We start from the raw sequence: 27,591 nt of genomic DNA, 5'->3' as shown, positions 1-27,591 counted from the left end.
CTGGAAGTAGATTAATATAGCTTTAAATGAAATTAGAATTGTAAAAGATACTGGTTCAAACTAAATTTAGAGGTTCGTGAACACAAGATGACAACAACACTCACAAAATAATATATGAACACCAGATTACAATGAGGTGCAAATACGTGCAGTGTATGCTTGTTAATTGATGAATGTGATACAGTACTAATCTAGCTCCATGTGGCAACAACTTAGTGGATCAGGGAATTCATGCATTTCTGTCTATTTTCTTCTTATGATGCACAATATTTTCATTGTGAGAGTATGTTGGTTCTTGTTTTAATGAACTAATCAGCAATCCAATATGGCCGCCATTTTATGCAGAATTAGATCCAAGATGGCCACCATTTTACCTTATCCTTTGGTGAGAGGGTTTCCCCTCGGTAGTACATCATCTCAGCCTCGTAGTTGGGGGATTTTTCCAGGTAGGAGGGGTAATGCATTGTGGCACCAATCTCGCTGATAACGCGCCCTCGGGGGTCGGTTGCGTGACGCAACTGATAATCCTAAGATCGGGAGACAAGCAACACAAACCAAATAATATCACTGCCATGCGTAAGCCATGTTACAGATCAAACAAGGGGTGTTGGGAGAATCAAAATCATGAAAAAATATCAAAAAATGAGGTAGAGATTACAAAATAATAAAGTGTATTCCATTAAATGAATTTAAGGATTGGCAAATACCTTCCCTTGATGTCAGTGACAAACTTGTCATAAAAAATGTCAAATAACATGATCAAAGTATATCAATCTGCAACTTCTGCAATTAGTCCAAAATCTTGTCAACTGTCAGTCTATTAATGTTAGTTTTTGACATTGATAGCCTGTATATAAGGCATTAAGTCCACTGAAAACGAAGATTAAACAAACAGTAGACTGAACAATTTTGTCCCACACTACATTTTCAAAATTCTTTCAGCAGATCAAGGGAGTGTATTCATAAACAGCCAATTAAGCCAACATAACAATATTTCAGAGCTGGGAGAAGAGGTGCAGCAGTTCCTGGTTCAAGAGGGAAAGTTACTATCATTTATACAAGATATTTACAAATACATTGTTCTAAAGCCAAGCATGACAATCTGGCCATGCCTCATCGGAAACTGTCTGACATGCAAATATACTTTTCTAGTACACACTTGCAGAAGGGGCTCTTACTGCACAGACAGTTGTAAGCCCATGTTATAGGAATTACAACTGTGGCACCAAGACTGCTTGCTGTGGTTCATGTTAACAGTTAATGTAAAATACTTTTCCGTGATTGATTGATCACTGATATTATGTAGATTGATTGATGGATGACGATTTTCAGAAGAAAAACTATTCCAGGGAGACTACTCTGGCCTCATCTCCATGTGAAAAGCCATTTAGAATAAAGAGGAGTGTGTAGTGGCATGCTGATTTAATCACAAGATGTCACAACATCGATGTTGTCACGGACATTGACGGTGTCCACACAAGTTATGCTGGTGATGATCATTCATGACAAAGCCAGACACCAAACTGACCTTCTCAAATGACTGATCCAGTGGGGAAATGCTGCCACCACGCTCCAAGGACAGACTGTCCTCGCCTGTAAAAGAAAGCAGACGTCAATGTCGGCCATTTTGAAATTATGTATATCTGATGAATGTAATGAAGTGATGCACCTGAAAGATAATACCATTATTCTCAAAAGAATGATCAAACTAGAAATCTTTAATATTATGCAAACTCAGGCTCTTATGGAATTTGATAATTCTGTTATAAATAAAATTCTTTACATTTTATATATTCATACATGTAAACATTTATTACAAGAACACATAACACAGAAACATATGACAAGAAAAATGAATGTTGATATACGTGATGATTTATATTGTTAGTAGTTGTTAGGAGTGTTGCAGCATGAAGGTATTCAGCTAGATATGCAGGCATATTACCACATCACAAAAAACAGAACCTTCACTCTAGGTCTAACAATAGCAAATTTGCCATTTCTATAGAAAGTTTACATTTTTCCTGATTTCATCACATATTATATATACTATATTATGACTCAATAATCAAATACAATGTCATTAACAATACACCATTTTACCATATTACCACAAACATAGAATTACTTAAAACTTAAACTAAGCTTCGGCTGCTTCAAGGACTAAACCTGAAAATTTGGTAGAATTTTCTTAGTTAACAAAACACGCTGATATTGTAAGTCACACACTTAAATAGTAATTTAAGGCTTGTACTAAAAACATAAGGGTATGCATGCTTTGAGTAAGGGACTATGGCAAAAATGCATTTCACTGGACACTTTCTGCCATTTTGGTAAGGAAAGTGCACAAGATTTTCAGACGCTATTTTTAACCGTCTTGCTCCAATAACAGGGTGTTTGGGGAGCTTGCTTCACACACGTGAATGAAATACTTTCAAAAGTAAATGTAATTTTTAGGCACCAAATTTTTTACTCCTTTATTGCTTTGATATTTAATTTCAAGGTTTTATCATATTAAACCATACAAATGCAAGAGGGGTCATTACTTCTGCTTATTTTGGGTTTCATTGACCAATTTTTTAGACAGTAATGCTGTCGTGAGCAGATATATCAGTAGCATCAAACAAAATGGCAGATATGTGTTCAGTAAAATGCACATGTACCAGGAGAATTACTATAGTATCAATGACAGCTGACTAAATATCTCATATCAACAGCTAAAAATAAAAATTAATTCCTTGATGTTAGGGGTCAAGCAAATCATAATGCATAACAATATCTCAACATTCTAAGATTGTCTAAAACATATCAATGTTCTATCCATAGTGTTTCTTTTAGATCATCAATTACAAGGATTTTATTTCCAAATAAATACATTGATATGTTTTATGTACATTAAAAAAAGGCAAAATATAATAAAAGATAAGTAAAAACATAACAAATTAAAAGTGTTATATCAGCAGGGATAGAAACAGCCTACTGCCCCAAGCCAATCGCACCACTGGTACCCTGAGGGCTGGTAGAATGAGGAACATTTGGGGAGTTCCTAACTGGTACCCTGAGGGCTGGTAGAATGAGGTACATTTGGGGAGTTCCTAACTGGTACCCTGAGGGCTGGTAGAATGAGGTACATTTGGGGAGTTCCTAACTGGTACCCTGAGGGCTGGTAGAATGAGGAACATTTGGGGAGTTCCTAACTGGTACCCTGAGGGCTGGTAGAATGAGGAACATTTGGGGAGTTCCTAACTGGTACCCTGAGGGCTGGTAGAATGAGGAACATTTGGGGAGTTCCTAACTGGTACCCTGAGGGCTGGTAGAATGAGGAACATTTGGGGAGTTCCTAACTGGTACCCTGAGGGCTGGTAGAATGAGGAACATTTGGGGAGTTCCTAACTGGTACCCTGAGGGCTGGCAGAATGAGGAACATTTGGGGAGTTCCTAACTGGTACCCTGAGGGCTGGCAGAATGAGGAACATTTGGGGAGTTCCTAACTGGTACCCTGAGGGCTGGCAGAATGAGGAACATTTGGGGAGTTCCTAACTGGTACCCTGAGGGCTGGCAGAATGAGGAACATTTGGGGAGTTCCTAACTGGTACCCTGAGGGCTGGCAGAATGAGGAACATTTGGGGAGTTCCTAACTGGTACCCTGAGGGCTGGCAGAATGAGGAACATTTGGGGAGTTCCTAACTGGTACCCTGAGGGCTGGTAGAATGAGGAACATTTGGGGAGTTCCTAACTGGTACCCTGAGGGCTGGTAGAATGAGGAACATTTGGGGAGTTCCTAACTGGTACCCTGAGGGCTGGTAGAATGAGGAACATTTGGGGAGTTCCTAACTGGTACCCTGAGGGCTGGTAGAATGAGGAACATTTGGGGAGTTCCTAACTGGTACCCTGAGGGCTGGTAGAATGAGGAACATTTGGGGAGTTCCTAACTGGTACCCTGAGGGCTGGTAGAATGATGAGCATTTGGGGAGTTCCTAACTGGTACCCTGAGGGCTGGTAGAATGAGGAACATTTGGGGAGTTCCTAACTGGTACCCTGAGGGCTGGTAGAATGAGGAACATTTGGGGAGTTCCTATATGTTATCACTAGTCAAGCTTGAAGACTTCCTATGTTAATTTCTATCCCTGATCAAGGTTTCTTGACTTTAATTTCAGCAAACTAGAATATAGTCTTAAATATTTAATAATTTCTTCTGTACAAAATACTACTGAAGCATACAGGGTATTCCGAATGACAGTTATGGGCTTCGTGTCTGTATTCATACAATCTAGACCATCTATTTTCCATTCCAGAATGTTCTTTTGTTCAGTTTGTAATTTTTTAATCAAGTATATGTCAAAATCTGTTTCGAAGTGAAGATGTCCTCCGATCGTTGTTTAGCGGTAGGGAGAACTAGGAGCTGGTGTGAATGAGATGGAGGCACCATCTGAATATAAGAGCTAGTGTGAATGAGATGGAGGCACCATCTGAATATAAGAGCTAGTGTGAATGAGATGGAGGCACCATCTGAATATAAGAGCTGGTGTGAATGAGATGGAGGCACCATCTGAATATAAGAGCTAGTGTGAATGAGATGGAGGCACCATCTGAATATAAGAGCTGGTGTGAATGAGATGGAGGCACCATCTGAATATAAGAGCTAGTGTGAATGAGATGGAGGCACCATCTGAATATAAGAGCTAGTGTGAATGAGATGGAGGCACCATCTGAATATAAGAGCTGGTGTGAATGAGATGGAGGCACCATCTGAATATAAGAGCTGGTGTGAATGAGATGGAGGCACCATCTGAATATAAGAGCTAGTGTGAATGAGATGGAGGCACCATCTGAATATAAGAGCTAGTGTGAATGAGATGGAGGCACCATCTGAATAGAAGAGCTGGTGTGAATGAGATGGAGGCACCATCTGAATAGAAGAGCTGGTGTGAATGAGATGGAGGCACCATCTGAATAGAAGAGCTGGTGTGAATGAGATGGAGGCACCATCTGAATAGAAGAGCTGGTGTGAATGAGATGGAGGCACCATCTGAATATAAGAGCTGGTGTGAATGAGATGGAGGCACCATCTGAATAGAAGAGCTAGTGTGAATGAGATGGAGGCACCATCTGAATAGAAGAGCTGGTGTGAATGAGATGGAGGCACCATCTGAATAGAAGAGCTAGTGTGAATGAGATGGAGGCACCATCTGAATAGAAGAGCGAGTGTGAATGAGATGGAGGCACCATCTGAATATAAGAGCTGGTGTGAATGAGATGGAGGCACCATCTGAATAGAAGAGCTAGTGTGAATGAGATGGACGCACCATCTGAATATAAGAGCTGGTGTGAATGAGATGGAGGCACCATCTGAATAGAAGAGCTGGTGTGAATGAGATGGAGGCACCATCTGAATAGAAGAGCTAGTGTGAATGAGATGGAGGCACCATCTGAATATAAGAGCTGGTGTGAATGAGATGGAGGCACCATCTGAATAGAAGAGCTAGTGTGAATGAGATGGAGGCACCATCTGAATATAAGAGCTGGTGTGAATGAGATGGAGGCACCATCTGAATAGAAGAGCTAGTGTGAATGAGATGGACGCACCATCTGAATATAAGAGCTGGTGTGAATGAGATGGAGGCACCATCTGAATATAAGAGCTGGTGTGAATGAGATGGAGGCACCATCTGAATAGAAGAGCTAGTGTGAATGAGATGGAGGCACCATCTGAATATAAGAGCTGGTGTGAATGAGATGGAGGCACCATCTGAATAGAAGAGCTAGTGTGAATGAGATGGAGGCACCATCTGAATAGAAGAGCTGGTGTGAATGAGATGGAGGCACCATCTGAATATAAGAGCTAGTGTGAATGAGATGGAGGCACCATCTGAATAGAAGAGCTAGTGTGAATGAGATGGAGGCACCATCTGAATATAAGAGCTGGTGTGAATGAGATGGAGGCACCATCTGAATAGAAGAGCTAGTGTGAATGAGATGGAGGCACCATCTGAATAGAAGAGCTAGTGTGAATGAGATGAAGGCACCATCTGAATAGAAGAGCTAGTGTGAATGAGATGGAGGCACCATCTGAATAGAAGAGCTAGTGTGAATGAGATGGAGGCACCATCTGAATAGAAGAGCTGGTGTGAATGAGATGGAGGCACCATCTGAATAGAAGAGCTGGTGTGAATGAGATGGAGGCACCATCTGAATAGAAGAGCTGGTGTGAATGAGATGGAGGCACCATCTGAATAGAAGAGCTGGTGTGAATGAGATGGAGGCACCATCTGAATAGAAGAGCTGGTGTGAATGAGATGGAGGCACCATCTGAATAGAACAATACATTCCAGTGTCTCCAATACCACAAAACTTGAACAGAACTCTGATGGGCGGAGAACAAAATAAATAAAGAATTTAAATGGAAGAATGAATCAAGTGCAGAGCTTACCGCTGTGACATAAAGTGTTCATGGTTCAGTAGCTGGAATACTCAAGTCTAACTGTGAGACTAGCAAGTAGAGTTATGCCATAACTGTCACATAGAGAATGCCATAAACCAAATGTCATTGTAATTAATGTCACGTCTCAAGAGGAATCATAAAGTTTTGAAATAGACGGCTCAACATCATAGTTGTCTTTTCAAAATTTCGAAGCAACTTCAAATAAACGTCAAAGATGTCAAGACGAAGTATCATGTTTATTAATTCAGTTAACATTAAAAACTACATATATTCATATCTTTAGAGAACATGAAGTCCTAAAACAGAGGCAGACGATTAGTCTAAATTTGGATTTGAAAGTCACCACACCTGCATGACTATTTCTCAGCTACGGGTAATAAACAACAGAAATTGATGAGTAGTTGTCATTATATTACAATCAAACACCCAACACAGTTAAAACATTAATTAGAATATATATCAGAATTGTGTATGTGAATTCAATTTGGTTGAGTGGGAATGGAGTGGAGAAAGGATAGGCGTGGTTGGCAAAATTGTGACCCCGTTTTGTTATAATTGTGATCTGATAATATGACAAGTACTCATCTATTTTCAAACTGATCAAAATAAGCCAAATCAATACGGACAATCTAATCAAAAGATGCTGCAAAAACAAAAGGCAATGAATCTACTACATGACGGGTGGGCTGCAATCGACAAGGCGTCAGGCTGGACGGACTACACCGATGTTCTGTGTGCCCAGACTCAGCCGAAACTTACGGTTCTGCATCTTTTGCCCTTCGTAATAAGGCAAGTACACGTGTTGCTCTGACAGAGGTTTGCCGAACAGAGGGGACTGCGGCAGGAAGTCGTCGCCTATGCAGCATGAGGGGAGAAAGAAATCACATGACATACACTTGTACATAGCAGTTTGTGACAACATTTCGGACAGCATTTGTGACAGGTGCTTGTTTTCTGCTTCACAACGCCTGAAAAAAAATCTAAAACAGAATCATTAGATTATCACTATTGTAAAGGCAAAAAAGATTACTACCAAATTTTAACTGGTTCCAAAACACTAACTTTGAAATATTGGCACCTATTTCAATTCTTTTCAAATGAATTGTTTCAAAAGTACCATTGTAATTTTAATTTTGATCTGCTAGCTGACACAAAATGCTTTCATGCCTTGTGCTCATTGCTAAGACATGATGCCCACCTCGTCACCCAATCCTAAATACACACGAGACTTATCTGAGTGGCATAGACCTGCCGGGGATCAAATTACAGAGTATAATGGTTGCAGTACAAAGGGATCGATCATTGTTAGAATTCAATATATCGTACTTAGAAAGAGTACATTTCTTTTCAGGTAATACGTGGTTACAAACATTCTTGCTTGCACAGTTAATGAGTTAAAAGTGGTTATAATGATTTGGGAGTATGCACCAAATTGATTGTGATGCTTTTGTACACAGAGCATTCCAGGAATACACTTGTCAGCTAAAAATTCCTTTGCTAAATTATTAATTATTGAACGTGCCACATGCATATTGATGTGTTAATTTGATTCAGAATTAATGAGTCACACTACAATCAGTTGTTCGGAAACTACAATCAGTTCGGAAACCTCAGTTTCCATTCCATGATTAGACATTGTGACAGCAGTGGCCATTAGATAATATCGGATATATCTTGAGTAGGTCAAAGAGGAAAGGTCATGGGTTCATGCATGTCATGTGACCACCTTTGAACTTGTAGTCACATGTAGATGCAACAATCTGCCTAGCTCTGTGCAGAAGAGGAGACATTCCTGAAAACAAATCAAAACACAGATTCTAAATTATTCTCAGTAATTTTGTTCACTTGCAACTGTTGAATCCCAAAACTGCCAAACAGGATTTGACCCTTTTCAGAGTTTGGGTAGCAAGAATTGACAGTTGGTGGCCTGGAAACAATCCTAAAATAAAGAAATAGTTAGTTAGAAGATACTTAGTTCTCATCAACGCGGTTTTGATATGCCCACAATTTCTTACTGGTTAAATGTCTCTAGCTAGGTGAAGTGGAGGCCACACGGAGGTTGGCATTAGAGATACATGTGTTAGAGTCGAATGTGGGGTTAGATGATCCAGTGAAGACCAGTGAAGACCAGTGAAGACCAGTGAAGACTAGTGAAGACAAGTGAGGACTAGCAATAATCTCGCAGTTTCACCTTGATTAGAAAGAATGTAGGGTTATCTGGTTTAGTATTTTGGTGGGAAGAAACCCTTTACCCTAAGCAGGGCAGTCTGAGAAACTGGACACGAAATATTTTGTAATTAACTTTTTATTCTAATATTACATCCCTTAAAACTAATTCTACTTCTTTTACTGTGAAAGTGTCCTTGTGCATATGGACATACCTTTTAGAGGTTTGTCTTCATTTTCAAATACCAATGTACAAGAATTAATATGGTGTTTATGATGTTGCATTCTTAAAACAGAAATAATCCAGATATGTCTTACTTTATCAAAACTAAGAAACAAGAATACAAATATTAAACTAAAGAAAAAGATATCCTGATCCTCAGACTTCATTAAATAGAAAACAAAGAAAATGATTTTGTGCACAAATAGATTTAGTATTGCAAGTGGAAGCAGGACGTATGGACATATGGACGCATGGACAGATGGACGTAAGGACGCAGGTGGAGATAGTAGATGGGAGGTCCAACACCCAGATACACAGGGACAGGGTTTACCTTGTAATGCCCCAGAAAAAGTGAGAATCGACACTTGATCACTGCGATACGACCCGAATACGCTCCCTTGGATGAAAGCAAAGTGCAGTTCAACAAAACAAAAGTACAGACTCTAGACTAAATGAGTGACGTTTTTTTAAAAGCTACAAGTCTGTGCAGCAGAGTGGACAGGATGCAGCAGAAGGGTAGATGCTGGCTGGGGCCGGAATATTCTACATTATAAATAGAAATCCATTTCCACTATCAAATGTGTTAACTTATACAATTTCATTTTAGATTTTTAAATTGTTAAAAACTACTTTTATTAAATTTTGCTCGATATACTTGTATATATACGTAGCTGACCACTAGTTACTATGTAGTGACTAAAAAACACAAGCTAAGCTATACAATTTGTTCAGAGACACAAAAATGTCATTTGAAGAAAAAGAGGCAAAATATGTAACATTCTAACCCGAGCCGGCACCTACAATTCACAGCTGTCTCATCCCATGTTGAGCTAAAAGAAATTTGTTAATTTTGTCATTGCGAGAGCAGTGATTGACTCCATCCATTGCTGGAGTAATCTGCACGTAGAGATGTCTGACGCCAGATTGGTGGCGCAAGCAAGTCGCAACATTAATGGCGTGCCGGAGCGACATAGCCAGGTGGGGGTTAATAAACGAACAGTCTGGCCAACGAGGAGTTTTTGGTTACCTAGGAAACCAGACAGGCGCGATGTATCTGAAACAAAATACTATCTAGGTGTACATAGGAACGAACAGAATGAACATGGTTATAACACTAAGAAGTGCTTGTGGAGTTTATCTTAAACAGATCTAAATACAAGATTTCATTCCTGTTGTAAAATTGTTTACGTATTAGTTGTCAAAGATGCTGTTGACAGTGGCACATTGAAACATGCATTTCATTGAAACCGTAAGCATTTTTGTTGATTTTTATTTAAAGCGTTTTCATCACTGAACTTTTTCCATGAAATTATTGGTTTAACCAAGGACAAGGAAATTTATCATTTTCTTTTAAGTTCTGATTCTCATTATTTTCTATAAATATACTGTCAAATATATTTTTCTCCTACCAACCATTTTGCAGTCACATACTTACCGTACTTACTTCTAAACAAAAGGGCAAAATGGTTACATCAAAAGCTCAACTGATACAGAGTTAGACATGAAGCTTTGAGAGCTCATTACGCTATATTTATATACCGGAGCTGCATGGAATCAATGATGACAATCATCTGCTCTGAAGATGGATATAGTCACAGCCTGAAGCTGACGATGAGTTTATAGAGATGTTGACAGATCAGAGAGAGGAACAAGAGATGACTCGTGAATGCTACCTGTCTAGGATCACCTACACCCCTACAGCAAGAAACAGATCTTGTTCTAGTCTAGACAGCCTCTGTGGTTATGGATGATTTGGAAACAAACAAAGACATTAAAGTTTGGATGGGAAGACTTGGTGCATCGGTGATTCATGGTGAAAGCTGTGAGGGTTTCATTCAAAATAAATTCATACTTTGGGCTAAATGTCTGGGGAAGAGATAACAAACTTAAAGAAATACAGGAGAAACACAAAAGTTCAAATTGATGTTGATAAAATATAAAAACTATAGATCACACTTCAAATACTCCCCAGGGAGATCAGAATGAAATTTGAGTGTGTACTTATCTATGGCTGGGGACACCAGAAATGGGCTTCACACATTGTACCCATGTGGGGAATCAAACCCGGGTCTTCAGCGTGACGAGCGAACGCTTTTACCACTAGGCTACCCCACCTCCCCGAATAAGTTGGAAGTCAGGTGTTTTATACATACATTATCTGAAGCACAAGTTCTTATGGATAAACAATCTCTTTATTACAATTAAGGCAACAGTTTTAGTGTAGATTCTGACACCTTTATCAAGCAAATGCAGCTTGTCCTTTTCATCGTACAACTTCTACATGTCACTCACAGAAGGGACCGATACTGATAAATAGGTACATTATGGAGGGTCAATGACCAGGCTCCCTGACAGTCAGGCGAACTGAAGATAAATTCATATAAATTTAGAAATGATATTATTTTCATCCAACTCCAAACCATGGTTTACAAAGCCACAACGTATGAATCAATTCTTAATATGTTTTTGTATGTGATTATTTACAGTTAAGACTAAGAGGTAATAAAAATGTGACATCATCAACGTCAATCAAATGACTTACAATAACCCCTTTCTATGCAGGCTACTATCTACTAACATAAACACCGTTACAAGTGCTGAAATATTCCGTTGCATGAACACACGGCAACCTACAACATCTTCCAAGCACCCGAACCACTCCCCCACCAACATGACCTGGACCTGTCAATCATCCACCACAGTCCACCCACAACACTTAATTTACATACACAGGCGCCACCCATTCAATATGAACAACCATGGTTGGACAGATCTGGGAAGTAGGTGTGGTCAGATCTGGCATGAATGAAGCAGTACATTTAACCTGGAAGCTGGTGTAACCATGTGCCTATGATGGAAAGCAAGCAAAACAAGGCTGCTGGTTTTTCTGCTACGCTGTGGATATAATTCACTAAAGGAGTTTGGGCTATTTATTTAATTCACCTCGTCCGAACAGACCCGAATCTCGGGAGTTTCGGTTGCTGCCTGAAAAATAAACCTCACAGCCGTCATTTGTGTTGTGTATATCTGCGTATGGTATATAGTAGGGCTGCAACGAATACACTATGAGGCGAATACGATTCATATCACGAATATAGGGTAAAGAATACGATTATTAATTCACGAATACAATAACCAGTCAGCAGTTGATGTATTATTTATTATATTCAGTGAAATAATAACAAAATAAAATAATTGACATGGTTTTTTAATTAATAATATATTTTACATTTATTTACTGCACCTATCCTGGTACTCGTATCTGCTCTAAAGCGATAATGACCAGTGACCACAATACAGTCACATTAAATATTATAAGAGTGTTGTCTTTGAAAGAAATCTATACATATAATATGTTCTTATGGATATTTTTAGGTACAGGGTATGTAAATACACATGATTGCATATTCATAAATATTTGATTCTAGTGGCCATGAATAACAAATTCAATTCATAAATGGATACGGTTTGATTCACCTAATATGTGAGTGAATCGTAACAGCCCTAATATATATCATGTTTTCAAGCTGTTGTTTACATCCCAAATTTATATTCATGTTAAGAAATTAATTTAGTACTGTTTTGAACGCAATTACTTTAGAAAGGTCCAGATTGGTTTTCTTTAAATTTCACAGAAAACGGGTTCACTGAAGCTAACTTAGTAAATTGTCTCTAATAGGTCAAGTAAAGTGATGTCAGTGGTGTTTGTTTTCCAAGATCAAGTTATTTTTATTTTAAACAAAAATCAGTGCAATAAATTACAAACAAAACTATTAAGACAAAATACAGGAATAAATGACAGAATATTACCTGAAAGAAAGTGCAGAGTTAATTAGTTTTAACCTTTTAATATATATATATATATAATAAACATTGTACAAAAAATAACATTATCAATGAATAGTAACAACATTGTCAACGTGTAATTAATTATTCAACATACAAGTTCAGTGTCCCATGCATTAATTGTCAATACCTAATTTGATCCAATATTTTAAGAATAAACTTACATGAATGTAACACCATATTTCTTTTACTTGCTACTAAGGTAAATCATTACTTCGTACTAAATCTGTCAATGCTCAGAGACACTGAATGATGAATAAAAGCTACCTTTGAAAGAAAACAAATTTCTATTTTCAAATATTTAGTCCCATAGAAAGTTTGGAATCTTTCAAATATTCTACATAATAAAATATCACCGGAAGAATCCAAATCTTAAATCATTAATATTTACCCATAGAAAGATTTGGACTCTTCCAAGTAGTCATAAATCAATTCATAGGAACAGTCTAAACATGGATATAGGTATGACAGGTGCTTACCTCCTTCATCCTCCGAGTCTGAGATGAGGGTCTCCTGCATGGTTTCCGGGGAGACGACCTTGTACTTGTCCTCGGTGGCGGGGATGGTCTGCACCTCAGTCACTCCCTGTAGGGTGTCCACGACCGAGATGTAACCAAGCTTCTGGGCGATGGCCAGAGCTGTCTGTCCGTTCTGGAAACACAGAAGAGGTCATTCCGTTTATGTTTGTTTGTTTGTTTGTTTAATGTTGCTTTCTGTAACACTCAGCAATAGTCCATCTATATTATGGCAGCCTGTAAATATTGGAGTCTTGACCAGACAATCCAGTGACTGATATCATGAGCACGGGGTACAATGACACGTACCAACCAAGTCACCTGACCACTCATGGTTGCCTCTTACAAGCATCATTGGTTGCTGGGACATTCATCCAGGTTGTGAGGATGGACCCATTATAATAAGATCTTAATGATTCAAAGAAGGTTTTTTGTTTTTTTGTTGCCGCACTCAGCAGACAATCCATTGATTGACATCACGAGCATCGATCCATGCAATTGGGATACGATGACATGCATCAACCAAGTCAGCAAATCTGACCACCCAATCCTGTTAGTCACCTCTTACGACAAGCATGGGTTGCAGAAGACCTATTCTAACCCGGATCTTCACGGGTAGATGGAAAAAAATTTGTACCATGAAATTATAAATTAAAGATTTTATCTCAGCTGAAGAGCATCCTGCCATCTCTCCACAGAATCCATTGCCACGTTTTTCTACATGCCATGCCATGGCAGACTAACTATTGTAATATGAAAGAATTGGGTGATCCTGAACTTCTTTTAAGTAGTATATCACCATGTGATCGTGTCTGTCTTATAGTAGTAGCTACTCACATTGGTGACGGCGTTGGGCGAGGCGTTCTGCTTGAGGAGCATGTTGCACACTTGGACATGGCCCTGCTGGGCTGCCTGGTGGAGAGGGGTGTAGCCCAGCTGAAACACACACCAACACATCAATACAACAATACAACAATACAGGAACACACACCAACACATCAATACAACAATACAATAATACAACAATACTGGAACACACAAACTCATGTATACAACAAACAACAAACACAAACACACCAACACATCAATACACAACCAACCAACAGGTGAAATGCATACTCTCAGAATTGTTTAGTAAACGTACATTTGTAAAAAATAAATGTTCAAGTAAAAGGTCAAAAGTTAAGAGGCTATTTTGAGCCTTTGATCATTATTGAAATGGCTTCAAATTAGGTACATCATCTGTTTACACAAAACAGTTATTAACACACACAAAATATAACTATTTTGGTCCATAGTTTCAAACCCTATGACTCAGTCTGTACCAAAGACTTTAGAGTCCCCTAACCTGAAGATGGCCCCTAGCATCATTCTCAGCAGAATTTAGTGTTACAGGGACTGTTTATTATAAGTTGAGCTTACTGGACCGAACAGAATTGTACTGGAGGTGGGCTTCGGACTAGCGGTGAAGTCGCAGACAGTATGGCATAACTCAAGCATATTTTTATCAATCATTTGGTTGGATTCATTGTTTGAATTTGTCACATAAACAAGCCAGACTGCAAACACCCAATCACCATTCAAGTTAAATTATCGTGTATTTGTGGCCATGCTATGATGTTCCTCAAACAGCTCCCACTTCAAGCTGAATCTAAACTTGCAGCACACCTGCTTTCAGCGCTGTATCACAGTAATACAGGTAAGCCTGTGGAACCCATGGCATGTCAGCATTGTGGTCTCAGGAACACTGACGACAAATAGCACCAAGCTAATGTAGCTCACCCGGTGGAATCCAGTTACGCGGAATGTCGTATGTAGTGAAATCTTCAGCATCAGGTAAAGAGCGGGAGGCCATAAGCTGGCTTTAAATATGGTCTAGGCAAGGAAGTATCATATTGATGTAATATTATATCTTATCATTGTTGTGGTAATGAATATTAAGGTAATATCACTAAAAGATATTGTATTTTCGGTATTTTCATAGCATTATCAATAATGGCCACAGGTGGGTGCAGATGGTGGCATCAAAAAGACTTATTATTATTAGAATTATCTTTCACAAAAAGTTTCAGTTTAATCAAAGAAATTTTAAGAACCTTAGTCATGGTGAGCTAAAACACCTTTCCATACTTTGAGACTCATACCTTGATTTTATTACCTTGACTCCCATGCCTTTGTATAGATAATAGATTCTTGTATTGATTGGTCACATGGTTGCTGATGCCACAGAAAATATAAACTAACTTGGTTTATTGTTCATAACTGGCAACATCAGCCGAATGGACGCAGGCACATGTGTACATAGAGTAAGCATATAGATGCTGCTGAGACAGGAGAGATTCCGGGAATATTTGAAGCTGAATACTGTCGATTCACTCTGCCATCAGAATGAGAAGCAGTTAAATCCAGGACAATAGCCTCACAGATTACCTTCAATGGGCTGTTACTGGTCTGAAATGTGTCGAGCCTTGAGACAGTCAAACAGAACTTGATGAAGTGTTCTTTGATATGTATTGAAATGTATTTTGTACTTGAAATTTCTTAGTTTAATCTGACAGGAAGTTTGACCGTTCCTTCTAAATGTTACATCACTATTCACATTAGTTAACATCAGTGGACACACATCCATGAACACATGTAACCTACCCACATATCAAAGAAATTGCATGAGCCTCACAGTCGATCTATAACCCGCTCCCACCTCACACAGCAACAAAAACAACACAAGTGTTCCAGTTGCTAAATACATCTTTCACTTCAACTGTAGCTTGAACTCAAGCCAAGCACACATTTCACCATGCTCAACAACTGCATAGCATTTTACTAGGTCCTGTGATCTAATGAAAATATACCCATTGAATGCCAAGGAAACTGCATTAATCCAACCCACCCTGACACAGCCCTATACATGTCATCCCACAATATTGTGTAGGACTCACCTTGGTAATTGTCAATCAACTCAACCCACCCTGACACAGCCCTATACATGTCATCCCACAATATTGTGTAGGACTCACCTTGGAAATTGTCAATCAACTCAACCCACCCTGACACAGCCCTATACATGTCATCCCACAATATTGTGTAGGACTCGCCTTGGTAATTGTCAATCAACTCAACCCACCCTGACACAGCCCTATACATGTCATCCCACAATATTGTGTAGGACTCGCCTTGGTAATTGTCAATCAACTCAACCCACCCTGACACAGCCCTATACACGTCCTCTACAACATCCACCTTGGTGGTGGCTGATCAACCCAACCCGTCCCGACACATCCCGACATGCATCCCTCACACCACGGAGTGGCACCCACCTTGGTGGTGGCATTGACTGAGGCCTTCTGGTCCAGCAGGAAGCGCACCATGTTCTGCTGTCCGAAGTGGGAGGCGGTGTGCAGGGGGGTGTAGCCAGCCTAGGGAGGCAACATGGAATCGTTAGTCACAAGAACTTTACAATTCTAAGACAAACGTTAAAACTTTGTTGGTTGCTCAAGGTAAATTTAACTACTTTAACATTAACATAACATTGTAAAACATTTTATAACTTGGGGGACAAAATCTATGGAGAAAAGTACCAATTTATAGAATTTATAGGTGAGCGATTGCTTTTGCACCACAGCAATATTAAAGCATTTACAACTTTACATTACAACCCGTCTGGCAAATCTTGGAGTGAGTTGGGTTTAACGCCGCTTTGAACAGTATTCCAGTAATAACACAGCGTGTCAGCTTAATGTAAGAGGAAAGCCTGAAGTGATTCCTACGTTTACCACTTTGGTGAAACCCACGGCAAACCTAGAAACATAATCAGGGTGAATCGTGATCTAAACCCACAATTTCAGGTTTCCGGCATGCCCAAGGGACACAACCCTGCAAAGCAAACTGAAATCTTGGAACACCCTGCTGTTGCATCCACACTCACTCACCTTAGTAGTGGGGTCGATCTCAGACATATACTTGACGAGGATCTCTGCCACCGGGGTCTTGTCCTCCTGGGCGGCGAGATGCATGGGGGTGAGGCCATTGTGAGCTTTAGCATTGACGTTCGCCTGGTGCTCGAGCAGCAGCGACACAATGTCTGTGTGTCCTTCCTGGGCCGCGAGGTGAAGGGGGGTGAAGCCGTTCTGAAACATACGTCTTCAACTGAGACTCTAGTCTAATTCCTCTTGCAGCTTTCAATCTCCACCTGGTTTTTGTTGCATGTTTTGTTGTCTAACTCAAGGATATTCCAGCTGTATGGCGGCCTAGTAATCAAGTCTGGACCAGACATTCCAGTGATTGATATTGTGAGCAACATTCCAGTCAGGGTTTTACCTTGACGTACAAAAGTGGGGGTCCAGGGGGCCCCCATTATTAATTTTAATGGTCCTTGCAGACAACATGAGGGTCCAGTAAATTAATAAAACGATGTAGTGTACTGTACATTTTGATAATTACTTTAGAGCCTGGAATGAATCAGTGATGTGGACAGTGGTTGTGCTTGATGGACAAAATAGCAAACACCCATCACTGCTCTTGATGCACTGTAGGTACAGTGAAAATTATTGTGCATCCCTCGAGACGGCAGTATATTCTTTACATGAGTGCATACTGGAGGCACATTTGTGCGTCACATAAAACCCTGTCTGTAGAGAAACTGCACTCACCTTAGATTCTGCGTTGGGTTTCGCTCCGTACTCCAACAGGGTGGTGGCAATGTCCATCTGGTTTTTCTTGGCTGCGATGTGAAGTGGGGTGTAGCCATTCTGGGACATGAAAGTGAGATGTAAGTCAATTAGTGAAAGAGCAAATTAATAGTTTCAAAATATTTCTGTAATATCCAACCAGTGGCTGTCATCAAAGCAATCATCGAAGACTAAAGGTTCAATCTGAACCTAGTAAAGCCATGATGCAACTGTCCTTGGTGCTAGGTCACAAATCCATATCTTGAGCATCCTGTCACTACCTGGAGTTGTCTCATGGTTTTCTTTAGGAAATAAAACTGAAACTAGCATATAATGAATTATCTGCCCCTTGAACATAGACATTGACTGGATTAAACTGCAATGTTTTCTTATCTCCTACAGTTGTTGTCACAGTTTTGTTTGTTTGTTGTTTAACGCTGCACTCAGCAATATTCCAGCTATATGATGGCAGTCTATAAATAATCAAGCTTGGACCAGACAATCCATTGACTGACATCATGAGCATCGATCGACACAATTGGAATACGATGACAGGCATCAACCAAGTCAGGGAGTCTGACCACCAGATACTGTTAGTCGCCTCTTACTACAAGAATAGTCGCCTTTTATGGCAAACATGCATTGCTGAGGACCTATTCTTCCCCGGATCTTCATGGGTCTGTTGTCCCAGTACTGAATCAGATCATAACAATGCAGAGAAGACTTGGACGGTGACAATAATCAGGCAGTTGTAGCTATTTCATGGACAGCTTTTTAATCTCCATGTTACCCTCACCTTGGCCGCGGAATGTGGGTTAGCCTTGTGTTCCAGCAGGAGTTGTGCGACGTTCACGTGGTTGTAGTGGGTGGCCACGTGGAGCGGGGTCAGGCCGTTCTTGCCCTGCACGTCTGGGTTTGCTTCCTTCTGCAGCAGCAGTCGGGCGACCTTGATGTTGCCGTACTTGGCCGCGATGTGAAGTGGGGTGAAGCCCTTCTGTTGGAGGAAGGACAGGCAGCCTTGTAATACTCAGATCACTGATGCTACATAATACCGATGATGAACCACTAAACACCTATGTATGGCAGCTTGGACAGGTAAAATGTCTCTACCATTTTGTTGTTAATGTCGGACTCAGCAATATTCCAGCTATATGACGACGGTCTGTAAATAATCAAGTCTGGATCAGACTATCCAGTGATTGACATCATGGGCATCGATCTACGCAATTGGGATATGATGACATGCATCAACCAAGTTCCCGAGCCTGACCACCCCATCCCGTCAACTTTCTCAACCAAAAGCAGTAATATTGGCTGCAGGGGCCACTTTCATGTTGCCATCCTTGGCTGCGATGTGAAGCAAGGGTCAAACCCTTCTACTGGAGAAAGGACATGCAACTTTATAATACTCAGTTATAATAATCACTGATGACGTTCAGAAATGACTGGCAATGTCAAACGGTAACTGACGATGAAAATTACTCAAAGAAAAGCAGTTATAATCAGCCATCTGTACCTTCGTGGTCATGCTGTGTGAGGCGCCGTTGTCCAGGAGGACTTGAGCCACTTCCTCGTGCCCCTCCTTGGCCGCGATGTGGAGAGGGGTGTACAGGTCCTTGGTTGTTGCATCGGGGGAGGCGCCGTGCTGCAGCAGCAGTACGACGTTGTCGACGTTGCCGAGGCGAGCGGCAATGTGCAGAGGTGTCTGCTTCTCCTGGAGGAGGACATGGGATGAATTAGTTAAGTGTAGGGGCCTATACTTGCAAAACATGATCATCTGTAGCAATTTGATGTTGGCAATGACATGAGTAGTCTCCCCTTGACTGTACCCGAATAGAGGGAGGAAAGCATTAACATGAACTTTTTTAATTTTAATAGTCATGAAAACTGATGTCTGACTTGCATAAAAAGTGTTCGGCATTATATTTTTACCTATTGCAGTTAACAAGTATATGAAGTAAAGATTAAGGAAGAGAATTTATGAATGTCAACTTCTTTGTGTGGAACAGCCTTTCGGAGTATATGCTGACTCCTTCATCAGGTGATTCATATTTTGGAATATATATATATATCTACTCCTTCATCAGAAGAAGTTGACATCTACAAATTCTCTTCCTTATGTGTATCACTTCTAAATGCCTTTCAAAGATTTGTTCTCATTCATCAGATATAAGTTTCCTTGATAGAAAGTGCGGTTACTGACCCTGGCGGTAGCATCGACAGTAGCTCCATTTCTCAGCAGGATTCTGATGATGTCTGTCTGGTTGGCGCGGGCCGCGAGGTGGAGGGATGTCTCGCCGCGGACTGTGGGGGTGTCTGGGTTAGCGTTGTGTTGGATCAGGTAGATGACGATGTTCATGTGGCCCATGAAGGAAGCCACATGCAATGGAGTGAGCCCAGACTGAAGGGTCAAGGACGAAGGGTTAAAGGCGATAATCACAAGCAATAATTCTTCCTATATTCTACACTGAACTTATTTCACAAAGGAATCTTAGGGCTTTTACTATTGTACAAGTAAAGAAAGGGATTATAATTATATATAAATAATAAATAATATAATAATAATAACAACGTTGTTTTGTGAAAGTTTGTGGGGGTGGGGCTGGGGTGGAAGAGAGTTTTTTTTACAAGACATCACAAAGACTTCACTCACCATTCATACATATTAGATCAGGGCTAATTCATAATGTTAAAGTTATAACAACTTTCTATTAAAATCTCTCACAATGTATGTTCTAAAGCAGTAGGGTGCCAAAGCGTATAAGAGATATGACGGTCCTAATTCTAGGACAGACATGACAGTAAGAGCACCACAGTAGCTATGTCCTGCATTTGACGAACAATGTGATCCGATAGATTTGGTTGTCAGAGAACTGTTTTACCCATAAGTGTCAAGGGACACTGTTTAGAACACCTAGCTGACTCAAGACTGCTTAGAATTGTCCCCCTATGTTCCATTACATTAGTAATATTCAATTCTACATTTGCATTCCATTGGTGAAGCACACTTACCTCGGTGGTAGCCTCGATGGAAGCTCCATACTTGAGCAGCAGTTCCACCACCTTGATCCGGTTCTTCTTACATGCAATGTGGAGCGGGGTGAAGCCGTTCTGCAACACAACATATCAGTCCTCAGGTCCTCATCCTCATAATGTATCATCAGTGAAATAGAAGGAAGATACTTTGTAACAGATTAACTGAATGATCGTTGGTTGGTTTGTTGTTTAAAGACGCACTCAGCAATGATCGTATTGAAAGCAATGAGACTAACAAGAAATGGTAACTCACCAGTGCTCTGGCATTCGGCTCGCACTTTCTGTCCAGCAGGAGTTTTGCTGTCTTCACGTTGCCGCAGTGAGCCGCCACGTGCAGAGGTGTCAAGTAGTCCTGAGGTGAAACAACAACACATTTCTCAACACATTGCAAATGTTGAACTCAATTTCCAGGCGTGGAAAAGTATTCTACCTTGGTTGCTACATTGTTTCCACAATTTTGTCTGAGATCTAAATCTTTAATATTGTTAGCTTCATCATCAGCATCACCATCCACATCATTATCAGCATCTACAGATCCGATGCAGAAACAAGGATGTTTGACTCAATGTTATACCGGTACATGCAGTCCTGCATACTTGCGGGACAGGGGCACCAGCAGAGCAAGGCATACAGGTACTCACCACAGTGATCTCGTCCAGCTGGGCCTTGTGGTACAGGAGCAGACGGGCACAGTCCACGTGATCTCCTTGGGCCGCCATGTGCAGGGGAGTCAGGCCGTTCTGGAAGAAACATGCAGCCGTCAACACCTTCATCAAGTCCACAAGACAGCTTCATTGGTCATTCACAGACAAAACAAACAGTTGCAATGAACAGCTACACAGGAAATTTTCAACCCCTTCAATAATTCTACAATATGCCTACAGAATGTTCTACAATATGCCAACCAATCCATGGTATAAATGTTGAACTCACATTCTTGCAATTCCACCAATCAAAAAACTTCCAAACAACTGATCTGTCCCACATCCGTTGTATTTTTTTATGACCTGATTATACCGATATAAAATTTATCACATGACATGAGTTAGTGAGGTAATGCTTTACGTCACATCAGCAATATTTCAGCCATATCGTGACGAGTCACATAATATGAAATACTGTATGTCTCTTTCCTTCATCTCAAAAGGATCTAATAACAGCAATGTCAAAAATACTTCCGACAGGTAAGGGAAGTAACTCTTTGACCTGACCTATAAAAATCATATGTTATTTTAATTTCACGTAAGTGACAATACTCAAAAGAGATTACTTCAAAATTTGTGTTTTCTTATCTTACTATATTTTCAAAAACTGAATTCTTTTTTATGAAAAGATCCATTATGCAAGTGATAAGAGTGTTGTTGTCACCTTTGTCTTGGCCGAGTTGGGGGCTCCCCGCTCCAGCAGAAGATCCACGACACCCTCGTGTCCACTCCGAGCAGCGCAGTGAAGAGGGGTCAGTCCATCCTGAAACAAAACCGAACATCATTCCTTTGTAGGTTGTTTCATGCCTTGCTCAACAATATTCAAGTTACGTAACGATGACCTGTAAATAATCAAGTCTCGAACAGACAATCCAATGATTGATATTATGAGCAACGATCAAGGGAGGTGGGGTACGACGAGTCTCAAGAGTGAAAGTGTGAGTATTGTTTTACGTTGCTTTTAGCAATATTCCAGCAATATCACAGCAGGGGACACCAGAAATGGGCTTCACATGTTGTATCCATGTGGGGAATCGAACCCGGGTCTTCGGTGTCATGAGCAAACGCTTTAACCACTAGGCTACCCCATGCCCCCTGCTCAGACATGACACACGAGAAGGCTGACTGTGTACACTTACCCTGGTTCTCTCGTCAATGTTGGCGCCATGGTCCAGGAGAAGGCTGACTGTGCACACTTACCCTGGTTCTCTCGTCAATGTTGGCGCCATGGTCCAGGAGAAGGCTGACTGTGTACACTTACCCTGGTTCTCTCGTCAATGTTGGCGCCATGGTCCAGGAGAAGGCTGACTGTGTACACTTACCCTGGTTCTCTCGTCAATGTTGGCGCCATGGTCCAGGAGAAGGCTGACTGTGTACACTTACCCTGGGTCTCTCGTCAATGTTGGCGCCATGGTCCAGGAGAAGGCTGACTGTGTACACTTACCCTGGTTCTCTCGTCAATGTTGGCGCCATGGTCCAGGAGCAGGGTGACCATGTTGGCCTTTCCCCATCGAGCAGCGACATGTAGGGGGGTGATGAAGTTCTGCAGGGCAAGAATTGGAACTCATGAAGTCACTTTAAACCATTATTTGTAACAGTCTCCATAGTCTTAGTAGATGTTCTGTGTAGGTGATATATTAATTGGAACTCATGAAGGAATATGTCACTTTAAACCGTTTTTGTTACAGTTTCTATAATCTCAGTAGATGTTCTGTACAGTTGATATATGAATTGGAACTTATGAAGTGACTTTTAGTTTAAACCATTATTTGTAACAGTCTCTTCTGATGTTCTGTACAGCTGACATATGAATGGGAAGCTGTGAAGTAATATGTCACTCAAAGCCATTACTTGTAACAGTCTCAGTTATCTCATCCGATGTGCTGTATCGTTGATGTATGAATTGATACCTGCTTTTACATAGTCACACACATGTAGCAAAATCTCTACATGTCATGGGCTTGTTAAGAATATGCTGTGAAGTTGAAATACACAAATATATTCCAGATACTGCTGATCACAGACTGACAGCCTGGAGTATGCACATGTTACATTTTAAACCAGTGTTGTATTTGTATAATTATATCTTCTTCCAACCCAATGCCAAAGGCATCTTCAAACTCACCTTTGCTTTGAAATTGACATCTGCGCCTCTCTGAATGAGGAGGTTGGCCACGTTTGTGTTGCCGTAGTGGGAGGCGATGTGCAGAGGGGTGAAGCCGCTCTGGAATAGACAACATGGTATTTGAAACAGACATTTTGACATTTACATGAAAGAAATCTTTTAACAGCTTTAAACAGTATAAAACATAGTACCATTAGATGCAAACACTTTAGAAGCTGGCAAAAATTACCTGATCTTAATTTGACTGTCTTTGTTGTCTTACCATTGGCATAATTTCTGAAATGTTCTAATTTCTTTTAATAAAGAAATATCATTTCCTAAAACTCTAACACAAAGAATAAACAACATTCACTATCAAAGGGAATTTCAAGATTAGGGGTAAGAGAAATATATTAATACCATCTCAACCATGAAACAAAATAATTTTATTTTTGTGTTGGGTGATCTGAACAATCTTAAAGTTGTAAGGAGCATCAGAAGTTGTTAGGATGATGAAACCTATATTAAATATCGATCAATGATCTGGTGATATCGGCTTGACATGTAGTCATGAGGGGCACATGCTGAGCTGACTCCATGCACAAGAACTAGATGACAGGCTACTGACAAATACACACATCTACATGGCTTGAAAAACGGAGATAAAACTTCAATCTAAATCATTCAATTACATCTTGCAAACCTTGTTTTAAATCACACGTTATGAAAGTGTTTCAAGAGCCAAATATTGGCACATGTTTCATACTATCTTACACACTTCATTGAAAGTAAAATAATTAAGTTTTTATTGAATTATTTTTCTTTGTTCAAGATGTTTTCACTTTCAGTATTTTCTACTTAATACGTAACATACTTTTTTTTAAAGTACAATAATTTAGCTTATTTTAAATTATTTTTCATTGTTCAAGATAAGGAAGAGAAGTGATGGATGTCAACTCCATCACGAGGAACACAACCTTTCAGGGTACAAATTACTCCTTCATCAGGTAGAGAAATGTGACCTCTGAGCTTTGTTTTTACAATGTGTAAGATAATTCTCAATATTTATAGATGACTTGACCAACCTGTATGTTTTCAACTTGCTGTTGGAGAAATGGGAATCCCGTAATGTATGCGTGAACATATTTTGAAATTTGGACTGAAGTTTATTTACAGTGGATTCATTACATTTTTGTGTTTACTATTTCAAAAGTTTGTTTTATTTAACCCAGCCAATATTTTAACCAGAAAAATTGACATTTGCTACCAAAGTATGTTTAAGAATGACATTTGTTATGTTATCTATATAGGACTTGTAATCAATTATTTTTTTATCATAGGTACTAATAGTGGGTATATACCAAGTTCTGCCTGAGAGGCCTAGTTATGTGTTTTCTCGCCTACTCCAAGTAATGATTTACAAAACTGAATCTGTAGTCTTTCTGGAAGACTTGTATCAATATTTTTTTACACCCCAAACTTCACAATTGTATTACATTATTAATTCAATAAGGGTACTAACAATATTATTGCTAACTTTACCAGGATATCCAATCCATTGAAAGAAGACAGATCTATTCAAAACCAAAGACACAAAAGTCAGCAGGTTTTGTAACGCTCCTTAAGAAAGTTTGCATCAACATAGAACACCAAACAGAACTGAGAGAAAATATTGTGCTAGAAACATTATGAACTAAAACCTCTGACACAAGCAGTGTTTACTGTGTCAAGAACACAACACTAAATACATTCTATTGCTTCATGTGTTGATACAAAACCAGTAATGTTTTAAACCACATGATATTCTTGTCTGTTGTTTGTCCAGACAATATTTGAATGTATGATCAAATGTTGTAACTTTGTCTTAAAAGTTTGCAGAAAAACATATCACTTCTACACGATCCTTGCGTAAATACGCCCACATTTAATACCAATATGATGAAATCTGAAATAGGAGAGTGTTATATCTTGTCAATGTTACTTGAAATTCCTTCCATATTTTTTAGTCATTATCTTTGATCAATAATTTTGAAATTAAGCGTCATATCCACAGGACAGGGTTTCCGAAAGTTAAATAACCATGCAGCTTAATTATTGTGCATACATGCAAAAGTAACCACTATATACCTGAGACATTCAACACGCAAAGGCCTTGCACTAACGTTAAAATCTGATCTCATGAAATGAACATGCAATAAACATATGAACAAAAAGTTAAAACTACGAGAAATGAAACAAGGTGAACACAGGAAAACAACAGCAGTAAGATACACAGGGTGGACAAACCTTGGTTGTATCATTCACCAAACCTCCGCTCTGTCGAGTCCGGTGGAGAAAGTAGGGGCATGTTAGAGGCAGTCAGTGGTGAATTGTACACAATATATCAACACTGATGTTAGCTGTTGTCAGTACTACTGAGTGTAAATATCACACTATCATTCGGAAGAAATAAGAAATATCAGCTTGCATTCTTCTCGGAAAGAAACAACTTTGATGTATTGTGTTGTCATAAACCTTAATTAATATAAAAAAATATATTCTTGTGTGTATTTTCAAAATAATTTTATTACCTTGAAAAAAAAAGCTCTTCTTCACTTGCAAAAAAAAGTCACATCTGTCACTGTCAATATGTAGTTTTAATGGACGCACATGTATTGTAAAGGGAGATAACCAGGTGCGTACGCCAGACTGGGATACACATTGCTGCCACAAACCTCCCAGTGACTCTGACCCTGTCCACTGTTTCTGTGAGATGTGACATGTAACAAATCACCAGATTACAGACTGAAGATAAGCATATGCGCTTCTTTTCAAAGCTAATCCTTTCATTTAATCAAAGATAATAAACAAAATACCAACAAGTGTGAACAGACGACCAGCCATTTATCTTAAGTGTAAGCATGTCGGTGGGACAAGCTGATGACTCAACTCAACCCTGTTCTGTGGCATGAATCACATGTATCTAACGTATTCCTGAACAAAGTCAAGTCGGTTCTATGTAACAGCGGCCTGCAATCGAGTTAGGGCAAGGTGGGCTGGGTGTTAACATTGTTCCTGCTGTCTTTTGAAACTGCCAGTCCTGGTGTTCTTGCAGCTCATAGAATACCCAGTCCCCCCTAATTTTTAACAGTTCCAACTTTCAACAAATAAAGAAACGTATGCAAATCACAAAGTTCAGTCACAAGTTTCTCCTTTTTTTTTAAATATTTCGAGACTAAGACGCTACAAATATATAGTTAACCTTGAAGCAAAGCGGAATGTTATTTCCTTGCACTAAAAATAGACAAGGGGAAACCCTGATGGTAACAGACAAGCTGACTTCATTTAAAAGATGTTTTGTTCAAAAACAAAGATTTATAAGGTACATTATTTGCCGGTCCACAGGGACGGGCAGTCACATAAATAATCAGTCCAAGTCTAATTTTACCACTAAAAAAATGGTAATTACCATAAACGGGAACACTGGGTTAATAGAATGAGCAATGACCCTGTTCTTGTGATGGCTGACACACGATCAGAAGGTCACACCTTGTCACCACCCAGTTTACGCTAGCAACCTGTGTTAAAAACGTTTGAGTTTACAAGCCTGACCTTGTCTGAGCTTACTACAAGGGAAGATAATTTTTTAAGAGTTCTGCTTCAGACTAATGGCTAAACTTGTTGTCTCTGTAACAATCTTTGAATACCCCACTCAGACACAGTATACTGACTCCAAGCCGACCAGTCCTTGTTTTAGCCCTTTTATACTGAGCACCAGGCAGGGTAACAACAAGTGCAATCTTTTAAATGACTTTTGGTATGACGCGGCCATGGATTGAGCCTCCGATCTTCTGGTCTCTGGGCAGATGCTCTACCACTGGACCTACTGCATGGAGGGGCAAGTCATTT

General features: G+C 39.8%; 1 protein-coding gene across 50 annotated transcripts in view; it reads right to left on the bottom strand.

The window, feature by feature from the left end:
* Positions 1-27,591, bottom strand: part of LOC124137436 (titin-like) — a 228,112-nt gene that overhangs the window by 109,208 nt on the left and 91,313 nt on the right. For 39 of the 50 annotated variants that reach the window (XM_048390069.1, XM_048390071.1, XM_048390070.1 and 36 more), the window contains 20 exons: positions 25,990-26,019; positions 23,725-23,823; positions 23,044-23,142; positions 22,264-22,362; positions 21,537-21,635; positions 21,149-21,247; positions 20,872-20,970; positions 20,063-20,260; positions 19,376-19,573; positions 18,656-18,853; positions 17,842-17,940; positions 17,122-17,319; positions 16,510-16,608; positions 14,030-14,128; positions 13,157-13,328; positions 11,775-11,816; positions 9,859-9,885; positions 7,202-7,297; positions 1,529-1,593; positions 375-527 (listed from right to left, as the gene is read on the bottom strand). In XM_048390069.1, the coding sequence (XP_048246026.1) occupies positions 375-527; positions 1,529-1,593; positions 7,202-7,297; positions 9,859-9,885; positions 11,775-11,816; positions 13,157-13,328; positions 14,030-14,128; positions 16,510-16,608; positions 17,122-17,319; positions 17,842-17,940; positions 18,656-18,853; positions 19,376-19,573; positions 20,063-20,260; positions 20,872-20,970; positions 21,149-21,247; positions 21,537-21,635; positions 22,264-22,362; positions 23,044-23,142; positions 23,725-23,823; positions 25,990-26,019 (2,268 nt within the window). Of the gene's footprint in view, positions 1-374; positions 528-1,528; positions 1,594-7,201; positions 7,298-9,162; positions 9,229-9,858; positions 9,886-11,774; positions 11,817-13,156; positions 13,329-14,029; positions 14,129-16,509; positions 16,609-17,121; positions 17,320-17,841; positions 17,941-18,655; positions 18,854-19,375; positions 19,574-20,062; positions 20,261-20,871; positions 20,971-21,148; positions 21,248-21,536; positions 21,636-22,263; positions 22,363-23,043; positions 23,143-23,724; positions 23,824-25,989; positions 26,020-27,591 lie in introns of all 50 variants that reach the window. The other 11 variants (XM_048390048.1, XM_048390064.1, XM_048390043.1 and 8 more) reach the window with 10 other exon arrangements.

The sequence above is a fragment of the Haliotis rufescens genome, unplaced genomic scaffold (assembly GCF_023055435.1).
Source record: "Haliotis rufescens isolate VD_foot unplaced genomic scaffold, xgHalRufe1.0.p SCAF_80, whole genome shotgun sequence".
In the NCBI taxonomy this organism is placed as follows: domain Eukaryota; kingdom Metazoa; phylum Mollusca; class Gastropoda; order Lepetellida; family Haliotidae; genus Haliotis; species Haliotis rufescens.
The sequence above is the reverse complement of the archived record's forward strand: the minus strand, read 5'-3'. Positions and strand labels throughout refer to the sequence as shown.